Source organism: Puma concolor, chromosome A3 (genome assembly GCF_028749965.1).
Source record: "Puma concolor isolate L17-30 chromosome A3, mPumCon1.1.hap2, whole genome shotgun sequence".
Classification (NCBI taxonomy): domain Eukaryota; kingdom Metazoa; phylum Chordata; class Mammalia; order Carnivora; family Felidae; genus Puma; species Puma concolor.
This window is the reverse complement of record NC_141669.1, coordinates 78,536,181-78,550,266: the sequence shown is the minus strand read 5'-3', so window position 1 is coordinate 78,550,266 and position 14,086 is coordinate 78,536,181. Positions and strand designations below refer to the sequence as shown.

General features: G+C 54.2%; 1 protein-coding gene across 1 annotated transcript; it reads right to left on the bottom strand.

Moving 5' to 3' along the window:
• Positions 1–49: 49 nt before the first annotated feature.
• HAAO (3-hydroxyanthranilate 3,4-dioxygenase) lies at positions 50–12,302 on the bottom strand. Its single transcript, XM_025932056.2, has 10 exons — positions 12,116–12,302; positions 9,571–9,649; positions 6,979–7,062; positions 6,559–6,665; positions 3,511–3,600; positions 3,139–3,182; positions 2,725–2,870; positions 832–900; positions 563–645; positions 50–459 (listed from the first exon to the last, which is right to left on the bottom strand). Exons 1-10 carry the CDS (start codon positions 12,193–12,195, stop codon positions 381–383), a joined length of 861 nt encoding a protein of 286 aa, XP_025787841.2. The 5' UTR covers positions 12,196–12,302; the 3' UTR covers positions 50–380.
• Between the last annotated feature and the right edge of the window lie 1,784 nt (positions 12,303–14,086).

Genomic DNA, 14,086 nt, shown 5'->3' with positions numbered 1-14,086 from the left:
GAGCACACAAGGTCTGCCATTAGTGACAGTCTGTGTACATGTGGATACATGAGTGTCCACCAGGAAGCCTTTATTGAGGGCCTTTTTGGTGGCAGGCAAGTGCTGTGCTGAGTATGTGGGGACAGAGGGATGGAGAGGCAGCCCCGCCTCAAGGAGCAGACCAGCTAGCAGAACCGGGCAGGGCAGTGAGCAGAGAGCTGTTAGAGGAGAAGGGGTGTGACCAGCCCCCCAAGAGCCTGGCATCTCAGCTGAGAGGATGATGATGATGTCCAGGGTCCGGCTCCGGGACGCTGAGTGGCTCAGCAGTGGTACATGCAGAAGCAGAGAGGGCAGGAGACTGATGGTGGGGGGGAGGCTGTTTTGGGGCCACACTCAGAGGATCACCCCAGGGGCTTCTTGCGGGCAGGATCCTGAGTCACAGCCAGGGCCACAGAGCCTTGCCCTCGCTCCCAGGCATACCTGTGGAGACACGGGTGGGCAGGGGTCAGACAGGTGGGCCCTGAGGATCCCAGGGAAAGGAGCGGGCTCCCACAGCTGGGGGAAAGTCCTCCCGTGCACTCACGCATTCCCAGCTGGCACCAAGAGGCTGTCATCGGGGGCCAGGCTCAGGCGCTGTTCTCCAATTGTCACCACAGAGGAGCCCTCCTGGGAAAGAGGAGCAGGAGAACTGAATGGAGGCTGTTGGGCCTCAACACCTGTCCAAGAGTCCCTGAGTCTGCCTTGGCAAGGAGGCCCTGGGGGCTGCCCCAGGCTCTGGGAGTCCAAAGTCCAGGAGCAGCCTGTCCCCATGGGCAGAAGGATGTACCACCCTCTCCCAGGGGCCCCACTTGCCAACTGCCACAGCCACACATCCACGTCCTGTCTTGGGCCTTTGCTGCTGCCTTGTCCATGGACAATCACCTGGTAGGAAGTGACATACATCTTTCTGTTGCTTCTGCCCCACATAGTAGATGGTCTTGAACCTGGCCCCCGGACACCAGGCCCACAGCACCAGGCACAGCCTTATCTTCATGTGTAGAGCAAAGACCGGGACTCAGAGAGGAAGGCTGCCAGGCCCAGGCTTCCCTGCTGCATCCGTGATGAACAGAGCTGCCCACATGTTATCTGGGATCACACATGCTTGCCTTTCACACACACATGCACATCGGATTCCTCTGATGCCCATCACAACTACTGCTGACCCATGTGAAGGCATGACTGCCAGGGGCACACTTGGGACACACACACTTGCGTGTACACGGCCTAGTGTGGACTTATGTATCACACACACATAGTTCCCCAGAGTGCCCACCTCCCTTCTTCCATGAGATTCTGGCCTAAGAACGAGGAAGGAGATGGGTGGGGATGAACCTTTTTGGCCTGCATTCGCCTGGAAGCACACAGCTACTGTGCAGGCTGCGCTCCTGCTGGCCCAGAATGGGACTCAGTAGATACCTGTCACCATAAACCAGAGCAGGTGGGAGCAGGGGTGTGAAAGAGGTGGAAGTCGGGGCCATGAGGCCAGTTGGTGCTGAAGGCCGTTGCCCTGATGGGCTGGGAGGGGCTTTGTGGTGTGCATCTGCTTTCACAGCCCCGTGTAAGCTCAGGTGTCTGCAGGCCAGACCTTTCAGGGCAGGTCTGTATCCAGTGAGCATCTCTCCTCGAGAATGTCTAATTCAAACAGCAAGGGATGTGCCAGTGGCAAACTGTAAAGCACAAGCAAGCACGAGCCTCCTAGCAGGTCTCCTCGCCTCCACGCTTGCCCTTGCCTTCTGATCCTGTCCCCACACAGTACAGTGATCTTTCTGAAGGGGGATTCGTCATCTCCCTGCTTTAATGCTTGGAGGAAGCTCTGTTGTCTCCAGGATAAATCCTTACACCTTGTCCAGCCCAGGAGACCTGTCAGGACCTGGGCACTGCTTGCTACTCCTGCCATCTAGCAATGGTGCCTGCTGCCCCCACTCCTGGCTCCTACTGTCCCCTGTCCTGGCTCCTGCCAACCTCAGCTACTTGCAGTGCCAGGCTGTTTCAAGCTTCCATGCCCTTACTCATGCTTCTCCCTCACTTGGGATGCTCTCAGTCTCCCTTTCTTCCTTTTGCAAATGCCTAAATTTGCTTTAAAATGCAGCTTACACATCACCTCCTCCAGGAAGTCTTCCCTGACTTCCCTCCCAGCCTGGGTTCCACCTTTATTGTCCCATGGCTTGCTGAAGCTTCTCTATCAAATAACATACCACGTGATTATGGTAATTGTTGAACTTGTCTGTTTATCAGACCATACACTCTTCGAGGCAGTGACTCTAATTTTCCTACCAAAGCCGGACACATAATAAGCACTCAATAAATGTTGAATGAAAGAAGGCCAGCTTTGTTTGGGTGGGTCTCTCCCTGTTCATCACTCCACCCACCCCTCACCCCCCAGGCACCTCTCTTCCTTCTGGCTCCCCAGGCTAACACTGGCCAAAGGCTCAGGAATTCCTAATAGAGGGATAACTCTAAACCCTCAGGAACTAGTCAGTAGATGGGGCAACTCCTACTCTGAAGGCAAAGAAAGACTGCTTGAGACCATGTACTCCACTCATAGCAAAGTCATCATTCTCTGAGTCAAGGAGAAAACAGGAAGGCTTCTGTTCATGTCACAACTTCCCAAACTCTGTGTGTGTGTGTGTGTGTGTGTGTGTGTGATTAGTTACCATTTCCTAGGGCTGCTAGATAGATGTCCTGAGTGGCCCAGGGCTTCATTACCTGTGTCTCATAGGTGTCCCCAAACAGGCTGAGGGGTGTGCCTGCCTGCAGCTCTCTGCGGTGGCGATCCAGCCAGGCCTCCAGGGACATCGGCTCCATGACAGATCGGGTGCTCAGGGGGAATGGCGGTTCCTTGAGCAGCTGGTCTGCACCCACAGCACAGCTGTGTCAGTGGCCTCTGGCCCAGCCTGCCCAGCCCCAGCAGGCCCAGGGGTCCCAGCTCTAAATCACCAGAATGGGCTCTGGAGCCAGCTCAAGCCCCAAGCAGCCATGTGGAGGGTACTATTTGGTGCCATGATCTCACACTCTGGGTACCAGGCAGAGTCCTCAAAAGGAGACGGGCACTCTGGGCCAAGACCCATTCTACTCTGGGAAAGCAGAGAGGGAGGGGGAAAGGTGGTTCAGGGGGCTCACCAGGGATGGGCTCTCCTGTTTTGTGCTGCTCAGAGCTGAAGAACCTGCAGGGAGAAATGGGGAGGAGGAGTGGCCAGTGGAGACACACATGTACACACATACTCGTACACTCTCAGGTGTGGGAGCCCACACCCTCGTAGGCCCCCCCACAACTTGCTGTGGGTTCCCCTCGCTTCCAGCCCCATGGAGCAGTCCCTCCTCCCCCCCAGGCCCTCCCACCCCAGGAGGGCCGACCTCCCCCACCAAATCCCAGGCATGATGGCTCCAATGTGGGGGGTACTTCTACAGAGTATCGCTGGGATGGGTCTGCCCTTCCCAGCCGGCGCAGGGGGCCTCAGAGAGCAAGATGCAGGGACTGGGCTGGGGGCTCACTCCTGGATGATGGGGGCCAACTGTGTGCCAAGGTCCTCGCAGTAGAACCACTTCTCAAACAGGACGTCCGTGGTGTCCCCCACGTAGTACCTGCCAGAGCAAAGGACAGGCAACCCAGCTCCCCACCTGGATAGCCTCAGGCAGCCTGGCTCTGCTTGTGGAAGTCTGGACCCCGGCTAGCCCTGCAGAGCTGGCTGCCTGCTTCACCCTGTTAGCACACCCTAGTGGCCAATGCTTGCTTGCCCAAACCTGGCTCTCCCAAAAGCACCGTGTGCCTCAAATTCCGGAGTGGGTATTATTGACCCCATTTGCCTTCCTGGTTCCCCAAACTTTACAAAATGGATAGGAACTGTGAGGCTCAGAGAAGCTGGGTAACTTGGCAAGGATTACATAGCATTACAAGATCTGAGAGTCTTAGAAACACAGAAAACATCAATTACAAAGAGGAAGCCAAGGCTGAGCCTGAATACGGGGACTGTGGCTGGATGCTCTGCCTGCCTGCTGAGCTCTAGATCAGAGCGCATGGAACCTTAAGAATCCAACATGCAGAAGATGCCCCCCAGATGAGGTGTCCTGCTCCTTGAAGGGTAATGGATGCCTTTGAGAATTGGAGCAAAGTACTAGACCTCTTCTCCAGAGGGAGGTCATTGTGCACGGGCGCACAGTCTCTAGGAAACTCTTGGAAGCCCACCTAATCCGCAGCCTGGCTCAGTGAGCTCCTCCGCTAGCAGATGGGGGCTGTGCGTCAGGCCCCTGTGTGTGCAGCGCTTCCGCTGACCGAATGTCTAACCTCAGGCTCAGCTCCCAGGGCCCAGGCCAGCTCCGTCCACTTTTCAACCCCTCCCAAAAAAGAGAAGTGGTCCTGCTCATGGGACGTGGTTTACAGACACGCTGCATCCACCCCATCTGGCACCTCACGTTCTATCCTGGCATGGAGCTGGTCACAGGAAGCATGCCTTCAGAGTGGCATTTTAATGCTGAGTCCCTGGCTTTTACTAAGGGTCAAAAGTAGCCAGAGGCACCTGGCTAGCTCAGTCAGTGGAGCAGGTGACTTGACCTCAGGGCTGTGGGTTCGAGCCCCACACTGGGTGTAGAGATTACTTAAAAATAAATCTTAAGGGGAAAAAAGGCATCCAGATAAAATCTGTTATTGAATTTGCTATAAAAATGTTACTGAGGACACTGTCCACTCTGTCACTAAAGACTCCCTTATATAAAGCCCCATGTGAAAAATTATTTTGGAATTGAAAGGCAGGCCTCTGTTTCTACAACAGACCATTATGCAGTAGATCAGTATATGCAACCACTAACATTAAGGGGGTTTTTGTTGTTGTTTTTAGAGAGAGAGCATATGCCTGAGCAGGGAGGGGCAGAGGGGGAGAGAGAGAGAGAGAGAGAGAGAGAGAGAATGAGAGTGAGAGAGGGAGAGAGAGAGAGAGAGAGAGAGAGAGAGAGAGAATGAGAGTGAGAGAGGGAGAGAGAGAGAGAGAGAGAGAGAGAGAGAATAAAAAAACTTTTTTTTAATTTATTTGTTTTGAGAGAGAGAGCAAGCAGGGAGGGTAGGGGCAGAGAAAGAATCCCAAGCAGGCTCTGAGCTGTCAGCTTGAAGCCTGATGTGGGGCTGGAACTCACAAAGTGTGAGATCATGACCTGAACTGAAACCAAGAGTGGGATGCTTAATAGACTGAGCCACCCAGGTGCCTTGGTTTTCTCTTTATTATTATTTGTTTTATTGAGATATCATTCACATAACAAAATTTACCCCTTTCCTGACAAATAATTTTAACTTTATTTGCTTTCTTTTACTTTTCCTGATTTCAAGACAGGTGATTAGAAAAAAGGGAAGCATTAAAAAATATCCATTGTAACAGAAAATACAGGGCAAAGTATCCTGATCTCAGGAATTTGTTGAGAAATTTTAATTTTCTTAATTAAAAAACAAAAAAAAATAGTTTAGCTTTTGGACAAATCTGTGTCCTTCTGAGCCACAGGCTGCATCAGATAAAAACTAGGTGACTGATTGGAACCCAGTGGGAACTCAGCTATAGAAAGAGTGCCCCCCTCAGCACTGGTGTTTGTCCCTTCCTTGGTGCTTTTTTTAACTTTTTTCCTTCAGTTTTATTTATTTTATTTTATTTATTTATTTTTTAATTTTAATTAATTTATTTACTTATTAATTAATTTATTTATTTGAGAGAGAGAGAGAGAGAGAGAGCACAAGCAGGGGAAGGGCAGAGAGAAGGAGAGAGAGAGAATTCCAAGCAGGCTCTGCACTGTCAGTGCACAGCCTGATGCAGGGCTCAAACCCACGAACCACGAGATCACGACCTGAGCCGAAGTCAGATGCTCAACTGACCGAGCCACCCAGGCCCCCCGTCCCTTCCTTGGTGCTTACTCACGCTCCTATCTAGATTGTCCTGACCCTAATTTCCTATTTCTCTACTATGTCAGCTCTTCCACTTTCTAGCAAACTCAACCTCTCTGTGCCCAGTCTCTTTGTCTATAAAGTACAGATGATAACAGTACCTACCCCATAGGATCCCTGGTGGGTTAGATGGATAAATACACCTGAAGCACCTGCCTGGTGCTCTAGCAAGTGTCCTACACATGTTAGCACTGGTTGTGGAATGAGCTGGGGTAGAGAAATAAGCCAAGGGCATTCTGGCAGAGACTGAATAAATCCTGGGGTTGGAGGCTGGGAGGAGCAGCAGTGTGCCTGGCTGCCCTGGCCAGGGGGCTCTGACTTCGGCATCCCCACTCCCAAATCCCTGCAGACCTCAGTGTGGGAAGCACAGGTTCCGGTCCCAGCCAGAGCCTTTAGGCTGAATGGGCTCCCAGGGGGTCAAGAGGGCATCCTTCCCTAACCCCATCATCAACTGCACGCCACCACCTCCCCTACCCTGTCCCCGTCAGCCAGCAAACACAGGGTCTGCACTGCTTCCACCCCTCTCAGTGGCCAGGAAGTGCTTTCTCAGGTCCGTCTAGTGTTCTTTCCTCTGCTGCTTGCCCCCTGTCTCTGCCCAAGACCCCCAGACAAGGCCCATTTACCTGAGCCCATCTAGCTCGGTTTTCAGCCGTCTCCGTTCAATGACCAGCCCCACAGTGTCAGCAAACCTCTGCGGAGAGTGGGGTACCCCAGCGGGCAGGAGGAATATCTGCAGTGGTGGGGACAAGGTGCCAGCAAGGATGCAATCCCCTCCCAGAGGCCTTGATGCCCGCAGTGTCCTGGCCTCTCCAACCGACCCACAGGGTCCACCCAGCCCACCTCTCTGCCAGCCTCCAGCTGGGAACTGGAGGGAATGTCAGGCCTTACTGAGGATGCAAAGTTCACAGGAGGAAGGGCCTGAGGACCAGGAAGGGAGGCCGGACAAGGCAGGGAGGACACACTCCAACCAAAGTCAGGATGAGTGGACAATGGGTTTCTGCTCCGTGGTCCTTCACCACCCGTCCCCTGGGGCCCAGCCTCACTTCTCCCTGCCGAATGGTCACATCCCGGTGTTTTTCTCGCTCCAGGACTTGAAGAACCATGTCGCCCTTGAACTGGTAAAACACCTGTGGGACAGGACAGCAGACAGGCTCAGACCCTCCCCCATCCCTCTTCCAGGTCCTTGGCTGGGGTTCTGACCCGGAAACTTGAGAAACTTCCTGAAGACCTTTATGAGCAGTTCTGTCACTCCTGCCCCGAGCCCCCAGCCCCCCCGACACATGCTACAGATGGGTGTGCTGGGGACACACAGGATCACATCTTGATATGCAAGTGATGACTGAAGTACCTGGGACAGAATAGCTGGTTTCTGGTGTGGGGGCAGGAGGCTGGCTGAGAGGCTCACTGGGGAATTCAGTGAGCCCTTCAGGTAAGGAGAAGCGCCCCCTTACTGTGTCCCAGGGTCTGTGCAAGCACTCTCCTATGCATTATCAGAAATCTTTACCACAGCCTCCAAAGGTATTATTAGCCCCATTTTCTATAGAAAGGAAAAAAAGAAAAAGGCTCAGAGTGAAGCAACCTGCCCAAGGTCACCTAGTTAGTCCTGGAGCTACACTTTGGACCTGAGTCTGTGTGTAGCTCTGGAGCTTGTGCTGGCTCCCCGGCGGGCAGGGCAGCGTCTGTTCAAATGCCTTTGGAGTTCGGCTGTGTAAACGGCCAGCAGGAAGCCAGGAAGCCTGCGGGGCAGGTGGCTGTGGGGATGGGAGCACTCACCTCCTATCTCCCTGGGGGTCCCTAGTATGTTTTTTCTATTCCATCCTAAATTCCTAAATAATGTGTTTACTGAGATCACCCCAAGGCACGGGGAGAAGGAGGCAGGCATGTTTTTTCTCCACCAGTCCCACACTGCACAGGTGTTAAAAGCCCCAGCCAAACAGTTGAAGGGGTGTTATTAATAACTATTGTTATCATGTAACAATAGTTACATGTTATCATGTAAGCAGTTAGAGGTTCCTGTCACAGTATCTACTAAGAGAAATCAAGGCAAGCGCAGGGAAACTAGAGAAACGTGGCGAGGTGGCGTCACCCCTCTGATGGGCAATCTGGCAATGGGCAGAGAGAACCCCCACCGCTCACACCCGTGCGCAGTGGCCTGAGGGGCTTCTGGGGATGCAGGACCCGCAGTGATGAGGGGCCTGAGGCTCACCGAGGCAGGCAAAGAAACCCTGCAACAGGCCTAGTTTCCCCCCTGGTGGCCACTCCCAATCCCATTGTCTTGTCCTGCTGCTGAAAAATCCTGCTGATTTTTCCCACAGACAGTTTCCCGTGAGGTGTGCTGAGAAGCAGGTGGCTAGACTAGGAGAGCTAGGAGAGGTGAAGGGCTGGCCTGCTTTGCAAGGCTGCTTCTGTTGGCCCGGGGTCCTTACCCCCCTCCCTGCCCCCCCCCCCAGGTGTTCTGTAAATATTTGTTGAGTGAAAGATTCTCCTGTGCTCCTTCCAGTTCTGGCTGTGGCTGAGAGGCCAGCAGTGGGGGTGGAAGCTGGACTCTGGACCTTGAACCCCCGCATCAGGGCCCTTAGGAGGTGGGTGGGAGTTCCCTATCCTGATCTTTTGTCACCAGAGATCCTGAGAGCTGGAAACCCACCTGTGTCCTTCTTTAAGGTGGCCCATCTTTTTCTTCCTTTTTTTTTTTTTTTTGAGAGAGAGAGAGCAAGAGAGGGCACTGGAGAGGGGTAGAGGGAGAGGGAGAGAGAGAATCTTTTTCTTTTTAATTTTTTTTAATGTTTATTTATTTATTGATTTATTTTTGAGAGAGAGAAAGAGGGACAGAGTGCGCGTGGGGGAGGGGCAGAGAGACAGGGAGACACAGAATCCGAAGCAGGCTCCAGACTCTGAGCTGTCAGCACAGAGCTGGATGCAGGGCTCGAACTCATGAACTGCGAGATCATGACCTGAGCTGAAGACGGACGCTTAACCTACTGAGCCACCCAGGCACCCTTCATCTTTTTCTTTTAATTTTACTTTTGTTTGTTCACTTTCAGGTAGGTAGGCAGTACAAAAACACAGTTCAAAATTCAAGGTACAAAAGGGTATTCGGTGCAAATTCCCCCCACCCAACCTTCCCCTCTGTCAAACAGCTCCTAGGAACTGATATGTCTTTGGCTCTCTAGATAAGGAGGGGGCCTCCCGGCACCAACCCTTCCCGGAGAACTAGGCTCCTGAGACCAGAGTGGAGCACCCAGGTCCCTCTCAGCATGCAGGTCTCAGTTGGGAGGCCAATCTTTCATATTCAGATTTTAGGAAGAGGGGATCAGGACTTCCCACCTGGCACATGGACGGCCCCTGTGTCCAGGACCAGGGGTGATGCCCAACAGTTAGAGCCTCCCTCTCATACCCACAGAGTCTGGGTTCTTTCTGGGGGCTCCCCCAGCAGAGTTGGAGCACGGAGCTGTTAGATGTGCCACTGTGTATCCCTAACTTCCAGGCAGCAGTTTTGTCCTGTGATTTCAATCAAGCCCCCTTCATCCATCAGCCATCTGACCACCTCCTTTCTGTCCACAGGTTCTGGCTCCTGCTTGGGAAGTGTCCCCCTCCTTCAGGGCTATTAAAAAAAGGGGGGGCAGTAGAAGGCCTACCTCCTCACCCTCCTCGATGTGGTAGTCCTTCCTGATGTTGGGGCCCCCGACGAACATGACTTTGAGCTGCTCCTGGTGCCTGCAATGGACAAGGGGGAGAGGTCCTGAATCAGCTCGTGGGACAGGACAGGAGGGGTGCCGGGGCCTGTGGGGGGCCTGAAAGGAGCCTGGGTACACCTGGGAGAGGTGACAGGGCTGTTTCTGCATCATTGTCCCTGTAATCTCTGACATTTGTCCCCCTCCCCTGTCATCCCAGTATGGCCTTGTTTATCCAAGAGTGTGTCTATGTGTGTCTGAGATTATACGTGTGTACCTGTGTCCTTCTGTATGTCTCGGTGTATTTGTGTGTGTGTCCCCAACATCCTCTGACCTAGTTGGGGGAGCAGCATGGCGGTGGATCGATCGCTTCGTCAACCAGGATCCCTGGCCTTGTTCAAGATCTCCAATTACAGGAGAGCAAACCACAGGCACCACTTCCTGGGCCTGGGGGCAGTGGGGGCGTAAAATGACCTTTATCTAACCCCCTCTCCCCAAGCTGTCTGATTATGAGACAGACTCTCTGCTCCTGGAAACTGCTGGCTTGAAGCTGTGAGGCAATTAGGGAAAGAAGTGGAGGGGAAAGCTGGATGCAGATAGCCTGAGACTGGAAGTGTTGGGGGTCTTGGTGGTGTAGGCGTGGTCTTGGGGAGCAATGACAAGAAGGTGGAACCAGGTCACCCCAGGCCACAAAAGCTCAGCTAAGCAGTTTGATCTTGGCCTGAGGGGTGCCAGGGAGCCTAGGAAAGTTTTTCTTTTTCAAATCAACTTTGTATAATTTAGGTACATATGGAAAGTCCTTGAATGAGCCCACTCAAGAACTATTTCAACCCATCAGCCAGATCATGTCTCTCCTCTGCTCAAAGCCTCCCAGCCATTTCATATGACCCCCTCCCCCACCTGACCCCAAATTCATATGTTGAAGTCTCACCCCCAGGACGTCAGAATGTAACCTAATTTTGAACTAGGGTCATTGCAGATATAACTGGTTAAGCCACGATGAGGTCACCCTGGAGTAGGGTAGGCCTCTAATCCTTATTAAAAGGGGAGAGATTTAGACACAGATACATTGACAGGAAGAGTGCCCTGCGAAGATGAGGACAGAGATCAGCGTGATGCAGCAGAAGCCAAGGAAGGCAAAGATTGCCACCAAGCCACCTGGAGCTAGGAGAGGCCTGGAGCAGACACTTCCTGACTGCCCTAGCAAACACAGTGGAGGGCCCGCAGCTCTATTCCGCCCTGTGGCCCATTATGCCTGCCAGCCTCCACCCCTTGTCTGTTTGTATTTATTGGTTGCCTCCTCTCACCGAATGTCAGTGCCACCAGGAAGTGACTGTCAGTTTGTTTTCTGCTGCATCTCCAGTGTCCAGAACAGTACCTGGCATGTACTAAGTACTCAGTGAATACCTGCTGAATGAATAAAGGCAGGGCCTGCCTTTTGTGATTGTTAATACTGGGCCGTGTTGGAGGCCATGCTAGGGTGGGGGGCTGGAGGCAGGGGCAGTCCCTACCACCCAGGCTGGAAGGGACAAGGGTGGACCCAGAGCAGTGGCCAGAGGGCCGGGAAAGAGTAGAGGGAGGCGAGACACTGTTAGGGCACACTGGGGGACCTACAACCAGGCTGTACAGAGATGAAGTGGAGGAAAGGGGTGAGAGCAACATCAGTGGTAGAAGACATGCTGCTTTGAGGGGGATGTTGGCCATGAGCCGTGGCAATGCTGCACAGTGACCTAGAGCGTGGATTTCGGAGTCGAGCCCTTCCATGGGCTGGAGTCTGGATCCCATCCCGCACTAGCTGTGGGACACTGGGAGAGTTACCAGAATCCTGCCTCACGGAGCTAATGTGTGAGAACTACGTGAGAGGGTGTAAAAACACTGGGCACAGTGTCTAGCTTGTCAAAGTGTGTGACTGCGGCCATGCGGTTTGGGGTGCCAGGTCCCATGCAGACATGGGAGCGTCAGCGGAGAGCTGGGGAGCACACCAGGCAGGGCCCCAGGGCCCGGGAGGAGGGGAGGGAGGTGAAGGGGCCACAGGGGAGGGCCAGGTGGGCATGTGTGTCCATCTGCAAAGAGAAGCCTGGGGAGAGCACCAAATCAAGATCCTCCCACAGGAGCTGCTCCTCTGACATCACCCTCTGCCTGCAGGTTCTACTGCAATTCTGAGGCATGGAAAAACCACCTCCCCAAACTTCTGAGAGTCACTGGGGGTTGGAGACTGAGCCCGGGGAAAGGGTGGTGAGGTGCCATCTGCATCTCTCCTAGGCTCAGTCACTCAGCCATCTTCAGAAGTCAAGGTCACAATCTCCCAGGCAGAGTCACCAGAAAGAGGAACAGATGAGGGCGGTGGAACCCGGAACAGCTTGCCCTCCCCCTCCCCTGAAGGCACAAGAGGATGGCAGACTTCTGGATCAAGGAACTGGGCACTGGAGGGTGAGGGATGCGGCGTGCAGACGGAGGAGGGAAAGGTGAGGGTAGAGGGCAGAAGGACGGGAGCGTCCCTGGGACTCACAGGAGCTTGTTGCAGACCGGGGGCAGGAAGGAGGCCCGGTTCTCCTCTACCCAAGTCTTCACCCTCACGGGACGCGCCATGGCAGCCCGGGAGCCCAATCTGGAACCGCGTGCACCCCGCGGGTATAGGAGGGGCTCGGCTCCGCCCAGCGGCCCATTGGCCGCATTGTTCCTAGGCGTCCCGGGGGTCAAAGGGCGGGATACCCTCCCACCCCCCGCCTCGCGACTGCACAGTGTCTGGGCAGCGGACCGCGCGTGGCCCCTCTCGGACTTTGGTCCCGGCCCCGCGCCGCCCCCCGCGCCTCCCCGAGCTACCTCTGCCCAGCCTCCGCCAGGCGGCTTCCTGGCGGGGGAAGCGGTGCGCGCGGTGGGGGCGTCCCTGCTTCCCGCCGGGTTGGGGGCTCAACCCCCTGCACGTGCTAGGGCGCCACGCATATCGCCGGGGCCTAAGACGCAGGATCGCTAATGTGCCCAGTCTCCAGTCCCCAGACTTTCCGCCTGGACCCCAGGGAGACCCCGAAGGACAGACTGTGATGGGAGGAAGGAGGATTTGAAAATCCGAGCATCTGAATTCGGAGGTTCTGGCCGAGGATAGAAGCCTCTGTTTCCGCATCCGAGAAATGGCAATGTCTACACAGCCATCCTAGGGTTGCACAGCGGCCACCACTGGCACCGACTGATGTCAGCCCCTTTTCCCGCGAGGACGGCGGTGAGGCCAGAGTCCCCAGACTTAGTGAGTGCTGCTCGCTGGGCTCGGACTCACGCTGGGTGAGAGCGGAGAGCCGGGAAGGCACCGGCGCGCGACCCGGACCCGCACGCAGTTCCTACGTTCGCGGGTGGCCAGCAGAGCACCGACGAGGCGTCCTCACTGTTCTGAGCTCCTGCTGTGTCTTAGGGACATACTCAAGTCACATGACAATTCTGTGAGGGTTTTGCAGATGAAGAACCGGGCACTCGGTGTCCCAGCCCTCAGGAATCTCCGGGTCCGGGGATGGGGTGGGCGGACAAACCTGTACCAGTGCCGGCGGCTTGAAACAGGAGATCCGGGCGGGGGTGCGGGGCAGGGGAAGACAACAGGACACCTGCTCTCTTCTTTTTCCTTACGGACTCAGAATTCTTAGGAAAAAATGTGCTTTTGTGTTGGAGGAGGGGGAGGTGGGGAGGTGGTAGGTGGGGCAGGAGGAAAATAGCTCAGGCACTGACAGCAGAATCCAGATTATAGAGTTTAAGAAGTTCAAACTCAGGCGCTTGGGTGGCTCAGTCCGTTAAGCATCTGCTCCTGGCTCTGGCTTTTGGCTCCGGTCATGATCTCACTGTTGGTGGGATAGAGCTCTGTGCTGTCAATGCAGAGCCTGCTTGGGATTGTCTCTCTTCCTTCCTCGCTGCCCCTCCCCCTTCTCTCAAAATAAATAAATATAAACATTAAAAAAAAATTCAAACTCCTCCTGCTCCTGCCCTCCTAGCTCACCTTGCCCCTTCCCTGCTGCCTGGGACCGGCTGTTTTTCTCAGCACCTTCAGACACACAGAATACCCTGTGCAAATCAGACCTCAGTCAGAGAGGCAAGAAGGATGCCACCCACCTCTGATGGGAGCATCCCTCACCCCTGTTTCCTCTCCACCCCACCTCTTTCCCCCTCTTTCACCCTCCTCTTTCTTTTTAGTTATTTATTTTGAACTTTTTTTGATAAGCATGTTTTTCTGGAATACAGTTTGGCACCATGACACCTGAAACCGTATTCTTTGTCTTGTCTAGAAGTAATCCAGAGGAGATGTGAACAGTGACACTTGAAGCGACAGGAATCTATGATATATTAGGTTTGCTTTGGATGTTTGTTAACTGGATGGATAGGTAGGTGTGTGGATAAGGGCATGAATGAATTCACACTAAAAGGAAAAAAACTTCAGGAGCACCTGGGTGGCTCAGTCGGCTAAGTGTCCACTTCGGCTCAGGTTGTGATTTTGTGGTTTGTG

Bases quoted from the DNA above. Each gene is read 5' to 3' on its own strand.
- HAAO (XM_025932056.2), bottom strand. From the start codon at position 12,195: ATGGCGCGTCCCGTGAGGGTGAAGACTTGGGTAGAGGAGAACCGGGCC. The intron at 7,063-9,570 runs GTAGGCCTTCTA...CCTGTCCCACAG, and splicing joins ACATCGAGGAGGGTGAGGAG to GTGTTTTACCAGTTCAAGGG. The intron at 2,871-3,138 runs GTGAGCCCCCTG...CTGTGGGTGCAG, and splicing joins AACAGGAGAGCCCATCCCTG to ACCAGCTGCTCAAGGAACCG.